Source organism: Egretta garzetta, unplaced genomic scaffold, assembly GCF_000687185.1.
Source record: "Egretta garzetta isolate BGI_Z169 unplaced genomic scaffold, ASM68718v1 scaffold51, whole genome shotgun sequence".
In the NCBI taxonomy this organism is placed as follows: domain Eukaryota; kingdom Metazoa; phylum Chordata; class Aves; order Pelecaniformes; family Ardeidae; genus Egretta; species Egretta garzetta.
The window spans coordinates 3,854,644-3,868,807 of NW_009258549.1; the positions used below are offsets into that span (position 1 = coordinate 3,854,644).

Sequence of the window (14,164 nt, forward strand, 5' to 3'; positions counted from 1 at the left end):
CCCCCAGTCCCTGCTCCCTCCTGCTCCCCGGGGTGTGCCTCTCCCGTAACCTGCCTCTTCTCCTCCCCGCGGCCGCGACTCTCCGGTGGTCTCCTCCGTCCAGCTCTTGCCACCCTCATTTGCCCTCCACGCCTGCGGCTTTTTTCGGAGGTGCCCCGGAGGAGGGACAGCCTGCCTGCTGCCTGGCCGGGGGGAAGGAGCAGTCACGGAACAGTGGGGTGGGAATATGGCAGTATCCTCTAGGCAGCCGGCATAAATAGACACGCTGCAGGCCCCGGGATCGTCAGCTGTGGTAAATGTTAGAAGGAAGTCGAAAGACAAGCGTAATGCCTCGTACCTGGTGATGTAAGTTCGAGGGAGCGAAGAACCGCCGTGACGTGGATTTAAATCTCTTTGCAGGCAGTGGCTGCGGGCTCCGGGACGGCTGCTGTCTCTTCACAGAGCTGGTAAGGGTGGGACAGGAGAATTTTCTTCCCCGTGTCTTCCTTTTCTTCCTTCCTAATTTTTTGAGGGACATCTGAATTTAGGCAGGTACTTTCCTTCTAAACAAGTAGATTTCGGTGTTGGTGTGGGGGGGTTTTTTTTATGCGATGTCATAGCTTCCTACTTCATGATGTCTCAGCCTTACTCTGCATGGCTTGCTGTAAGATGGGGGGGGGAGGGGGTGAGAGGGGTGGGAATAAAGTAGTAAAAGTGTCTTGAGGAAATGGAGGCTCTTTTAGTGCTGGCAGATGGGAGAGAGAAGCAGTCTTTCTGGAATTCAGAACAGTAGGTGCTCAGTAGTGAGAGGCTGGATCTTAAAATCACTCAAGAAGGAACTGCCAGCCTAGCAGGAGTGGGGCACTGCTGTGCTTTTGCCGAGATGTTGATCAGACTAGAGTTGCTTGCTGGATAATCTGAATTCTAGAGTAGTTTTTCAGCTGCTACAGAGTCTGGAGTGGTGTCCTGGAAAAAAACAGTCACTGGAACGAAGATCTATTTCGTTACCTATTTCCAGATCTGTACGCCATGTGTGTAGCTTTCCCTATGCAGAAGCAAAGGTTGGATTCCTACCCTGGAGTATTCACAAAGTAAAAGGGAAGGAAGAGGGTGTGAGAAGAGGCATGACGTATAATTAAAGAGGTCCAGATGGGGACAGGTTGTGTCATGCTAATAAAAAGTTATGTTAATTCTGTATTTAACAGATTAAAATGACAGGTGCCACTTTTGTTAATTCCTGGTTAGGATGATGTTTTGATGTGTCTTGGTAAACTCCCAGGGAGATGTCATTCATAGCCATGCTCCCTCAGGAGAAGGATGAAGGGATTCCATGAGGGGCAGCGGAGAGGAGGGGCATGTTTCTGGAGGAAGTGTGCCGATCAGAGGATGACAGAGTTAGCATCAGCTCATGAGGTGAGGGAGGTCTGCACACCTGCTCAGGACTGAAATGACTCTCCAGTTTTGGGGCCTCTGCTAATGTCATTTAGGCTTTTCTTCTTTGCTGTGGTTTTAACCTCTTGCTTGCTTTCCTGCAAGATGGTATCTTTTGCAAATATCTGTGTTCTAAAGGACCTGAGGGATCTTAGAACATAGGCAGTAATCAAAATACTTAGCTTTTAAAAATCAGCATCTCTTACCTGAGGTGGCATGGTAACAGCAGAGGTCATTGGTTAAGGGATTGGTGTGAAATGAGCTGCCGGTCTCAGTCCCGTTCTTAGTGAATTGGTTTGTGTGTTGCGAAATTGCTTACTGTGTTTGGTATTCGCTTTAACAAAGGGAGCTGTGAGTTCGCCCCTCCCAAGTGATACTGCATTTGAGGTTGTAACTGGTTTGGAAATGATCGGGATGATGTCTTGTCTTCCTGGCTGTTAATTGCAAACTTCTCACCAAAATACAAGAGGAAAGAAAACTTTGAAAAAAATAAATCCTAAGGAGTATTGCAGCTTTATCTTCAGTGACAGAGGCAAGGCACCCCATACTGTGGTGTATGTGGTCTACAGCTCTTCTAGCTAAATCAGTGGTGATCCCAGTTGGTGATCTGTGTCACACTGGTTATCCTAGGTCCTGTCCTAGCTCAAAGGGATCGGACATAGAGATTTTTCAATTGTCAAGTAGGATGAGGTAGGCAAATAGCTTCACTGTATGTCCTGAGTGCAGTGTCCCAAATGTCCCTCAAGAGATGGAGAGGTGTCGGCACTTCAGGTTTGTATCCTCAGCAGCACAAAGACTTGTTTAAACTTCTTTCTGTGCCACCTTTCCTCACGCCATCAAGATTTTAGATACATGAAGCTCACAGAGGGTATTTGGGAGTGTTGAGGAAAATCTCACTTGTCGGCTGTGTTACTGTTGACACCAGGTAGGAAAGAGGAGGATGTTGTCCTGCCACATTTGTTTTGTCTCTGAGGAAGTCTCAGCTTTTTTTTTAAACTGCAACAAGTTATATTGGTAACAGAGCAATTCAGTTTCTGGCTTAAGAAAAAAAAAAAAAACCTAGGAGAAATGAAAACACACCTGTTTTATGAGATAGGAGAAAAGAAGATAGCATATTGGTATTAGTATGACTACGAGAACTGTTGTCACTGCCCAGTCAGTGCACTATTTGTTGGCTGGGAAGTACCTGATGATTCAGAGATGAGAGAAAATGTCAATAACCTGGCAGCCCTTCTGTTCTGGAGAAGAAATCTTCCTAATCCCCAAAAACAAGAAATATTGGGGGGTTGCCTTGTTTTGTTACAAATGTTAATGATCATTGTATATATTGCTTTTTTTTCTCTCTGAGTTTTCTGTGCCTATAAATTTCTGCAGGAGCAAGATCTAAGTATTCTGACATGTCATGCTTTGCAGACAATCCTGAGAGGTGGTTTGGGTGTTACTTGCCTCTTCAGAAAGTTGAGTTCTGGAAAGACAGGGCTCTGAAGGAGAAAAAAATCTTGAGTGCTGTGGGATATTCTTTCCTTAAAAAGCCATTTTCTGGAGCCAAATGAAGTGAGACCTGCTTAGGGTCCACCTAGGTGAATCTGACGTTGTTTTGCTAACACTAGAGCAAACAGTAACACCACAGAGCTACAGGAGTGCGACCTGAATCCAGCCTTTCTTGCACCTCACCAAGAGAATGGTAAACCCCAGCAGCTAACGGTTTGCAGATCCGTCAGAGGCCATGTCAAGGAAGACCCATTCTTCAGGCTGTTGTCCCTTTGTCTCTGGGAACAGTAGGATGAGACCAGTTTGAGAATCAAACTTTCACCTGCAGGTCTGGCTCTGGAGGTGATGGAGAAAGCCTCGGATTGGCACCACTTGTCACTGCTCAGGGTAGGAGTGTCATATAAAAGACATCATAATATCGGTCTTTAAATAACTACCAGTAGTGTTTTTCAACCTTTCTTTGATTGGTATAAGCCTGCATCTCTAACAGAAATACTTTTTTTCAAACTTCTGTATAGCAAGTGAAACCAGACGGTTGCCATTACCTTCCATAGACGTCTTATAAATAGTTCACAGACTTGCAGAAGTTCATTGGACCAGAAGGTAAAAATCACTTCTGGAGAGCTGGGGGGGGAACTGAGTTTCTGCGGAAGTGCCCTGGTCCTGCACCATGCTTATTGGGGTGAAAGTGTCCGTTTATTGTGCAGAAACTGACTCCTGTAGAAGAGATGTTTGGGGAACCCCTTAGATGCTAATTAGAAATCTTTGGATTATATTTGCATAGCGGTGTTTCATGTGGCATCGCCTTTACCCTAAGTTTTGAAGACTAGGGTGATTGCAGACCTGCCTTCTGCCATGCCTGGGTTTTCTTCCCTCTGGGTTGGAAGCAAGGAGAATTTTGCTGTGCAGTGAGACACCTTGCCATTTTTTTCCCATCCTCATTCAATGCAGATTAAAAAAAAAACCCAAACAACTGTTGTTCCAGTGCTTGATCTATTGTAATCCTCCTGCGTGAGATGGGAGGAACACTCTATATTCCCATCACATATCCTCGCACCGGGAGGGGGAAACTCCTCCTCCTCCTCTGATCCCGAGGGTATGGGCAAACAGGTTCTCCACAGCAGTGCAGTTCGTGCTTAGCAGGCACCAAGTGTCTGCTGTCTAAGTTGGACAGACACCCTCTGCTTTCCAGGGCTAAGAGTGTGGTAGCTTGTGTTAGCAACATGAGGAATCAGCAGAGCCATAAGTAAGTTTGGTTCTGGTTTGTTTGTTGGGTTTTTTTCTTTTTTCATGAGCCACATGAGGGAAGCATTTGTCTCCAGATTTTACAAGTTAAGAGCTTCAGCCTTTTCCTGCATAAAGGATCACCTGTCTGCTTGGGAGCCAGATAAATAAAAGGCAATTCTGCTCTGAAAAGAAAGTACATGTTGATATGTAGGATATCTGCATGCTACATAAGTAGGAGTTATGTAGGGGTTTTTTTAGAGGCAAGCTTGACACGTTGAACTATGATCAGGAAATCCAGCTGTGGTCTGTCTGTCCAATGCATAAGCAGTAGCAACCAGGATTCTGCTTTTTAACGTCCTTATTTTCAAAATGGAGATGAAATGGATACGAAACTGGAAGTTACTTGTCCCGTGCCTTTTGTATAAACTGGAAATGGCTCACCACCTTCAGCTCCAGCGGGGCGCTCTCTGTCCTCATGGCGGGCAGACTTGCTGGACGCCAATCAGCCCAGGGAGCAGATCTGTTATATGGAAGTACCTTTTCGTTACATCTCTCCGCAGAATTACATTTCCAACGCAGCCAGGAGTCTACAAGGTGCTTTATGGCCAGAGACAGAGAGTTCCAGTTTTAAGTTTTGTTTTCTCCGTTATGTGTTGCTTGAACAGTGCCCAGGGGTGGTTGGGAGGAGGCGCTTTGCTGCACTCTTGCAGTCCGTATGTGATCCCAGTTGGTGACTGGGCAGCACTGGAGTCCTGAGTGATGCCTCAGTGACTTAGCGCTGCCAGCAGCTCAGCACCCTTCCTGCCTGCCCACCCGGCTCTGCAGGGCTGCCACAGCCTTCACCTTCACTGCTCCCCAGGTCTCGCATCCCACCCTCTAGGCCTGCCGTAGGCTTTTATTTTATCTCTGATTCACTTTCTCTGCTACAAGAAAGTGGGCTGAGGGCGCTTAAAGTCCCCCAACTTTTCATTCCAAATCATGTGGTAGAAGGCGAGCACAAAGGCTGCCTCAGCACCTCCCTCCTGCGTTTGTAGCGTGTTGCTCAACACCCAAAGCCGTGTGAGGCTGGTCGTGGTTTGTAAGCCCTAAACAGATAGCTCCTGGGATGACACAGGTTCACCAACACCATATTGGCTCCTTAACCAGGTGTTGGTTTATGTGGGTGTCTGCGTGGGATTCTGCATCACTTAAAAATGCGGGGTGTCAGGGTACGAGGGGCAGAAATCATCTGCATCTTGTGTGCCCCCTTGGTCAGGTGTTGTTCACTTACCTGCGTGTTTGTGAAGCTGAAATTTTCTTCTGTCTACGTGCAAAGCAAATATTGACTCGTGGAACTAATGGCATTTGCAGCTCCGGGATATGCCTTTGCCTGACCTCAGGGGGAAACCAAAGAGGGAAGGGAAGGCAAAGGCCTTCCAGCTGAGAGCTTTCATTGAGCAAGTCGGGGTTTTATTGAGGAAAACAAAAATTTCCAGGTGTGAGGGGACAGAAATTAACTGCCTGATTCACTGCAGGGTCTGATTTTTGTCTGGTTTCTGAGAGAGGAAGAGGCGGTCTAAATGTTAAATTGGATGCGATCTATATGGGATTTTAAAAGCTGAGCTGGAAGAGGCTTCTAGAACTAGACCTAAGTGTGTGGCCTCCTGATGAGTACTGTGGCTTTGCAGTCGCTTTTCTCTTCTCTTCTCTCTTCCAGAACACGCTTTTTCTTTTTAATAAAGGAAGAGCATAGAGAGCAGTGGAGGCCAGCTGACAGTCCAGAGGTGGCAGTGGGATTTAGTGCATGCAGTGTTGCTTCATGTTCAAATTAAGCATAATGGAAAGCAGTTTTTCCCCGTGCTAGCTTACTGTCAGAGGAAGTGTTGTATACCCTGTTCCTATGACAGTGGATGAAAATCATTCTAGAAAGAATTGTTATGCTTGCTCTGGTTCTTCTGATGATGTTCACTGACAGCTCCTGCCTAGTTACTAGTTGTAATGTTTTCAGCATACAAAAACATCGCTTTGTAAAATGTTTGTCTTTGGTGCGGTCTGTCTGCTAGAAGTATGTTGCTTTTTTGGTGGATTCTTTTTTTGTTGTTTTTGGTTTTGCTAAAATCAGCAGGAGAAGAACACTGCTGGGAAGGAGTTTCTGTCCCAAAATAAAGATCCTACTGAAAGTCATTTCATGCCTAGTATATCCAGGCGCTACCACAGCAGGCTTAAGTGGAGATCACGTGGCAAAAGAGGCCAAGCAAATAAAACATAGGCAGCAGGAGATTGTTATCTGGTGTTTGCAAGAAGCCAGGTAATTGAAATCTCTCATATCACAGCTGTGTGGAAGAGCAAGTGTGTCCGGAGGAGGCTTGATAGTGCCAAGTGGAAGTACATTTGCAGATCTGCTTTGCAAACATCAGTTTCTAAAGGACACCTACACTGGAAAAGAAACTAATTGGATATAATCCTGCACGGTGTATATTTGCAACTCCGACAAAGATGTTGCAGCTGGAGTGCTTCAAATAGCTGTACCTGATGCTGAGTGCATGCTTGCCGTGCAGCCTTCTTTTTCAGGTACACACGCTGTCATTATAGGTGTCTTCTAGCAGGCTGGAATCACCAGTGGTATGGTTTGGTTTATAGCCTAAATTCAAAAAATAAAGCTGCGAATAACAGGTAACATTTGCATTTTAACAAAAAATACATTTCTTTCAAAGTGTGAAGACTTATCTGTTGTGTGACCAAAATTGCTTCGTTTAGGAAACTTGCCTTTAAACATGGGAGATGCTTCTTAATGCATGGGTGAAAACTGGTTTTAATTTTAGAGTTCTTAGAGTTGCCATTAATATTCGCTGGACCTGGTGTGTTTTTTCCTTTGTACCCCTTACTGTTGCTCGTTTTTAGAAGTGTGTACTGTGCAAATAACGCAGCAAAGTTAGCTGTAGCGATTTCATGCGTGCGGTTTCACAGGCTTCATGGGAGCCCCTTTTGTTACTTGCTGTCTCCCGGCTTAGGAGAGTTTGGGAGTCGCTTTAGGTTTATATCCCTCAGTCAAAGGAAAGAACTTACTATATGAAGCCCATATGCCAGGTATCCTCCTCCTCCTGGATTGCACTGGGTGGTGCCTGGCTGTGCCAGGGAACCTTCCTCCCAGTTCCTGTGGTGCTTTACTGGAGGCAGAGTGGGAGTGGGGAGAAAGCAGGGTGATGAAGAGCTGCAGGGCTGGCGTAGAGGCCTTGGCACCTTCTCTTGGAGACACCTGGCTCCGTGGGCAGTCCCGGCATGCCGCCGCCGTGTGCCGCAGCAGGAGCCTGCTCTTGGTGTGATTTACCCTCCCTGCCCTTCCGCACAGCCCAGTGCCAGCAGCAAGGTGAGCCTCTCGCCCGCTCTCTGGGCCCCGTCCCAGATGGGTGCTTGCAGCAAGGTTTCTATAGGAACCAGGGGCAGGAAAAACCTGCACACCCAGTTCAGTGCTCTAATGTCAGGGACGGGAGGGCAGGCGGGGGAGAGCGATCTCCAGCAAGGCAGAGGCCAGCGAGCGATGACGTGGACAAGGGAAGGTGTTTCCCTCTGCCATACCTGTCCTGGGACGAGGAGGGGCTTTCGGCCTCGGCGCTCTCCTGCCCTGCTTCCTGAGCACCGTGGTTAATTCCCTCCTTATGGGGTGTTTTCTCATCTACATGCCTAACGCACGGGCCCGGCTCCTCCATGGCAGGTTGGTTCGGCAGTGACTGTGCATGCGATGAAGGTTAATAATGACCGAGGGGGATCCGGGCTCGCATGCCTGAGGCACTGAGCCTGGGTTCGGAGCAAGGTGATGAGAAGCGTGGCAGAAGTACCACATGGCTGAAACAGTGACTGCGTTCCTAATAAAAGTCATGGGAAAGAGAGTTAACTGGGCTGAGAGAAGGCAAGGGGAGGAGGACATATTGCAGGCTCAGGAGCAGAGCAGCTGTGGTCGCAGGGCAGCGATGAGCCTAAAAAAAAAAAGCATCAAAGTGTATTCATGGTGATGTTGAAAGGGGAATAAGTATTGTCAGCAGATTTACCTGCTTGGCCTGCATGCTGTGTGCGTTCCCATGTAAAATGAGCGTGCAGGTGTTCATTTTGTAATTGGTGTTACCTCTTCAGCTACTGAGGGTGCTAAGAGAACAAGTGGGGCTGGAGTGACGGGAAGGATAGAAGAGCATTTACAGAACTGGCAGGTAAGCGACTGGCCATTGTGTGGACAACGTTACTTCTCAGAAACAAAAGCTGAACTTTTTCTTGTCCGGTTGTTTCTGTTGGGTTGTTTGGGTTTTTTTGCCCTGAGAGTTGGTGTCAGAAGATCAGAGTGTCTGTTTGTCCACGCCAGCCTTTCTCACGCAGAGCACTGTTTAAATCTGGGAGGAAGAAGCCTTATCATTTGTGTTCTCAGACACAGATGCTTTTTATGCTTTTGCAATGTTTTACAGCTGCTTATCTTGGAGTGCTGTAGCAAGCCACTTCCAGGCTACAAGTGCTCACTGGAAAGCTCACTGAGGTGCAAAGGCAATATAACCTTGTACTACTGAGCACTATAAACAGCTTGGACAGGGCCTGCTGGATGAATCCCTGGGGTTCCTTCTTTTAGTGGTTTGCGGTCATAAGTAGCCTTACCAAAAAGAAGCTGGAAAACCCATCCCAGACGTGCAAATGTTAGTTTCTCCCAGGTTCTTTCCCAAGTAAGCGCGAGTGACTGATATATCCCAGCACTGGATTTATCTGCTTGGTAGAGGTGGCTCTTGATGTCTCCCACACACAGTTCTAAGGTTGATCTTAAAGTCAAAAATCTCTCTCTCTGATTACTGAACTATTCCATTGCTGTCCTGGAAAACCCCTTTAAAAATCTGCTGTGAACTGGTATCACAAAAGTAAGGAGGGGAGCTATATGGGCTGTTTCATCATCTGAGCTCTATCACCAGATTTAGTTTAGAGGAGCCTGGCTCATTGCGCATGTACTCAATTGCATATTGACCATATCCTAGTCCAGTTCATCACAGAAAATCCTTGTCGGAAGCTTTCTTGGCTCCCTCCGGGAGCCATATTCCACAATCTAAGACACTTTGCTTTTGTGATGCTACCCCTAATGATACCCCCTCATACCCTTTTCACCATTCCAGTCCCTTCTTCATGGGCAGTGTATTCGGAGAATGGTGATGTGTGATGTGGTTTTTTAGTATTTGTAATTAAATACAGGACTCACAGTCTGTGATGGAAAAGGTGAAGAAAGTTGACTTGGGTTTTGACATTCTTTCAATCAGCAATGCTGTTACTGTCACAAGGAATTTGGTAAATGACAGTGTGCTCTTTCTAGCTGATGGGTAGGTATGAAACCAAGAGGAAATTCCAGTCTCTAGAATTTAATTTTCCTGTGGGGAATTTAAACACTAAGGGATTTAGTTTTCCTGTGGGGAAGTTGTACGTGAGGGGTCTGTCTGTCCTCCACCATGTTCTTAGATGCTAATTGAACTCTCTCATCACCATTTTTTTTCTTCCTTTTTTATAACAGGATAGTGACCTCTCACTACTGAGAACAGCATTTCTGGACCCGCTGACAGCCTCTGCTACTCAGACTTAACTAGCGCAATGTCAGGTGAGCAGACAAAAATGGACATGGTATCTTCTTGTTTGGTTACTTGTTCTTTCTTCATCTGCAACCTTTTTTACATTAACATACTGCCTGGTCAAACTAGGGGAGAGGAAACTGCCCACTTCTTTGTGACCCACCTGCCTTTTTACTCAGTGTTAGTTTCTCCCAGGTTCTTTCCCAAGTAAGCGCGAGTGACTGATATATCCCAGCACTGGATTTATCTGCTTGGTAGAGGTGGCTCTTGATGTCTCCCACACACAGTTCTAAGGTTGATCTTAAAGTCAAAAATCTCTCTCTCTGATTACTGAACTATTCCATTGCTGTCCTGGAAAACCCCTTTAAAAATCTGCTGTGAACTGGTATCACAAAAGTAAGGAGGGGAGCCATATGGGCTGTTTCATCATCTGAGCTCTATCACCAGATTTAGTTTAGAGGAGCCTGGCTCATTGCGCATGTACTCAATTGCATATTGACCATATCCTAGTCCAGTTCATCACAGAAAATCCTTGTCGGAAGCTTTCTTGGCTCCCTCCGGGAGCCATATTCCACAATCTAAGACACTTTGCTTTTGTGATGCTACCCCTAATGATACCCCCTCATACCCTTTTCACCATTCCAGTCCCTTCTTCATGGGCAGTGTATTCGGAGAATGGTGATGTGTGATGTGGTTTTTTAGTATTTGTAATTAAATACAGGACTCACAGTCTGTGATGGAAAAGGTGAAGAAAGTTGACTTGGGTTTTGACATTCTTTCAATCAGCAATGCTGTTACTGTCACAAGGAATTTGGTAAATGACAGTGTGCTCTTTCTAGCTGATGGGTAGGTATGAAACCAAGAGGAAATTCCAGTCTCTAGAATTTAATTTTCCTGTGGGGAATTTAAACACTAAGGGATTTAGTTTTCCTGTGGGGAAGTTGTGCGTGAGGGGTCTGTCTGTCCTCCACCATGTTCTTAGATGCTAATTGAACTCTCTCATCACCATTTTTTTTCTTCCTTTTTTATAACAGGATAGTGACCTCTCACTACTGAGAACAGCATTTCTGGACCCGCTGACAGCCTCTGCTACTCAGACTTAACTAGCGCAATGTCAGGTGAGCAGACAAAAATGGACATGGTATCTTCTTGTTTGGTTACTTGTTCTTTCTTCATCTGCAACCTTTTTTACATTAACATACTGCCTGGTCAAACTAGGGGAGAGGAAACTGCCCACTTCTTTGTGACCCACCTGCCTTTTTACTCAGGGTGAATTCAGTTCCTTCTTTTACCCTGTTCTGCAGCCTACAGAAGCTGCTTCAGTCATTGAACACAGAGGAAGGAGGTCAAGATGTAGTCTGCCTTCCCCATTTTTCATAAGATGTGATTGGTTCTGTTTCCCTTCCAAGATTTGCCCCAAAGTGGGTGGTTCCTTTACGAACTGAGAGATTTTTTGCTGTACAACGATAGCTCTAGGGCAGGCAGAAGGCTGAAGAATTACTGGAGTTCAACTGTGGACTACTGAACTTTACTAAAACTAGGTCTCCTCCTTCTTACAATGGCCAACTCTCCCACCCCGTATTTTTGTCTAAACCTTCCTTCCTGGTCCAGCTGGTTATTTCCGGGCATATAACCCTGAGGGAGACTATACTTTGAAGCCAAGTAAAACTTTTTCTTGGTGATGTGCACAGTGGAAGACCTGGGACATGCTTATCTTCTTCAGTTGCAAAACTCGATGTCTGCTTTTAGTCCAAGGGAAGCTATTCAGTGGGACACTACCTGAGACTAGAAAGGTACTTACCTTGAGCACAGAAGACCAAGAGGATAGGCATGATGATTTTTGCTGTAGCTCTCTATACATGGTCTGGCAATATTCCAGCCCTTCTGGAGCAAAGGGAGCAATGGAGTGTCTTGCTGAGGGCTCTGATTGCCCATTTTGGTGCCTGGGTGACAAAGTTTCAGGGAGCTCTGGAGTGCTGCTGGTGCTGGGCTCAGTGCCTCCATATGATGCATTTACTTCTCCATAATATTTGGGTTTTCTTAATGGTTCCCGTGGCTTGGCGCTGATCACACAGCTTTTCCAAGCAGAAGAAAGATCATATGATGCCATGGAACTATTTCTCTTCCCTAAAAGCTCCTTTCTAAGAGGGAACTCCATTTGGCCTTTATGCTTCTTTTGCTCAGTATTAAGGAACAAAACCATCTGAAATTACTTGCTTCCTTGGTGAAGTCTCAATGTCCAGAGTAGCAGTAGTGACAAACTGCTGAGTGAGTCTTTCCCTTGCTGGAACAGTCTGTATTGAGTGTGCATCTTCCAAGGGAGCCCTTTCAGGTTTTCACTGCTATATGTTCATCTCTTTCTGTTTAGGCCATCACACTCCCTCTGCTGGGGGTCCCTTCTCAGCACTCACTCCCAGCATTTGGCCTCAGGACATCCTGGCAAAATACACACAGGTACAGTTCGGGGCAGGGAGGGGGTGTTCTCTGGCTCTGCACAGAATTAAAGGGACCCTGGTGATTTCTGGTGGTCTCTGAAAGTTGCAGGGAAAAGGAGGGAGAGGTGCACTTTTCCTCCGGTGGTTTGGTTGTGGATGCTTGTTTGCTGCTTAAACTTCATGTGTTTTGCGGCTGCATCCTGGCTCTTGCAAGAGGATCTTGCAGAGCACAAAGAAACTTGTCTGAATTATTGCCCCGCTGTTTTGCAACTATTGCTCCACGGTAAAAATGTTGACACCCTCAGGGAGGCTCTGTTGCCATCAGGCTGCTCTGGATGGCCTGTGCATGGCAGGAAATGCTAGACTCAAGACATGTCACCTGGTGGGCAGAGCAGGAAGGAAGGAAGCAGCCATGGAATTTTGCAACTTACCCGCAGTGTTTGCTGAAGGCAGTTGAGCTCAGTGAAGCAGATTAAAGCTTATTGTGGAGCTATGCTAGAAGCACGCTTCTTGGGTGCTGCCTGGGTGCAGTGCTTGCCAGAGACCCCACAGGAGGGGCAGGTGGGCTTGCAGGAAAGGGGAGGTATCTGTAGGTTTTCACTCATTAAAAAAGCCTGGTTGTAACCTCAAGTGTGTATCCCCCAATGCCAACCATGAGCACAGATGAGGAAAGTTGAGATTTGGGTCATGGACCTTAATTTCCTTTGGCCCATAGTTTGGGCTTGCTTCACGGGTGTGAATCCCAGTTTTGCCTCCTGTCTTTCAGAGAAAATCTGAAAGCAACAAGCAGGAGATGGAGCAATGCAGAGAGCTGAATTTGCAGCGTGTCTGCACTAGGTAACAGAGACTGCTGTGTATTAGAGATGCAGACAGTAGAGACCACTTTAACTGGTGTGTGTGGATTCCTCAGTCCACAAGGAGGACTGCGTTCCCCTCCAGGTGGGGAAGGTCTGATCTTGTTACGGTGCTGCGCTCAAGCAGAGGTACGAAGCCCTGCTGGAAAAGGGATTGCTGAGAAAATCTGTACAGGTGGGAAAGCAGGGCTGCACAACTTCCATGGAGAAGTCAAAATGGGGGTGGCATGCAACACCTCCCCAGCTGGGAATGGTGGTGGGAGGCATCAAAAATAAAAGGGCAAGGAGTCTAGTAGCGCAGAGGGCACAGTGCGGGCAGTGGTGGGATGGGGCAATATCCACATGTCTCTATTCAGTTGTTCAACACTGGTGACAGTATCTGTTCTCCTTCCTCACGTTCCCCAGAAAGAAGAATCCATCGAGCAGCCAGAGTTCCACTATGATGAATTTGGTTTCCGAGTTGATAAGGAAGGTAAAGTCAGTCCCATCCCTAACCCTTCCATTGTGTCTGGGTCCAGCCCTTCCCGTGTTCATGGGTGATTTTACAAGCATTCTGTGCTGGGTCTCATCTAGCCACCCATCATAATCTTTCTGTATCCTACCATGTAATCAAGGGCCATGCATTAGACCTGCTGGCCTTCTGGGAGTCTGGAGCACAAAATATGCAGCAGAGTCATTTCCATCCCCTTATGCTTGTGCCGTGGGTGAGAGAGAAGAAACTTAAGAGGAAGTTGTTATTTCCACTAGCAGCTGCATACTGGGGAAGGGCAACTTTCCCAGTTTACAGTGGGGTCTCTGTTGTGGTCAGTAGCACTGTAAGCACCGATAGCATGCACAGTGACTCATGCTGTCTCTTGGAAAAAGTCACAGCCAAGATGAGAAGCAGCAGTATGTGTTCTGCCCAGCCTAGCAGCTTGGCAAAGGGTAGGGAAAACTGTAGGGGCAGAACCCACATGCTAGACATAGAGGCAGGAGACCCAACAGGAGGTGTGGAGAGCTGGGCATTTAACTGTAACAGCTGGCTGCCTTTGCAAAGAGGAAGAGAAAGGAGTGGGGGATGTAGGAATTGCTTTATATGCTCTGAGAGGACATTTCCAGGGCTCGGGCCATACAGTGCAAGGGCAGAAGTTGTTTGCATGCATGCCTTGAGGCACCTTGAGTCATAGAGGATCCTTTTTGAAGCAGT

The 14,164-nt window shown here is 46.7% G+C and overlaps 1 protein-coding gene across 2 annotated transcripts in view; it reads left to right on the plus strand.

The window, feature by feature from the left end:
• The first annotated feature begins 369 nt into the window (after positions 1-369).
• Positions 370-14,164, plus strand: part of SGSM3 (small G protein signaling modulator 3) — a 30,975-nt gene continuing 17,180 nt past the window's right edge. Inside the window, exons 1-4 of one of the 2 annotated variants that reach the window (XM_035903214.1) lie at positions 370-446; positions 9,635-9,718; positions 12,058-12,143; positions 13,384-13,450. In XM_035903214.1, the coding sequence (XP_035759107.1) occupies positions 9,712-9,718; positions 12,058-12,143; positions 13,384-13,450 (160 nt within the window). In that variant the 5' untranslated portion in view covers positions 370-446; positions 9,635-9,711. Of the gene's footprint in view, positions 447-9,634; positions 9,719-10,722; positions 10,808-12,057; positions 12,144-13,383; positions 13,451-14,164 lie in introns of those variants that run through there. The other variant, XM_035903212.1, reaches the window with a different exon arrangement.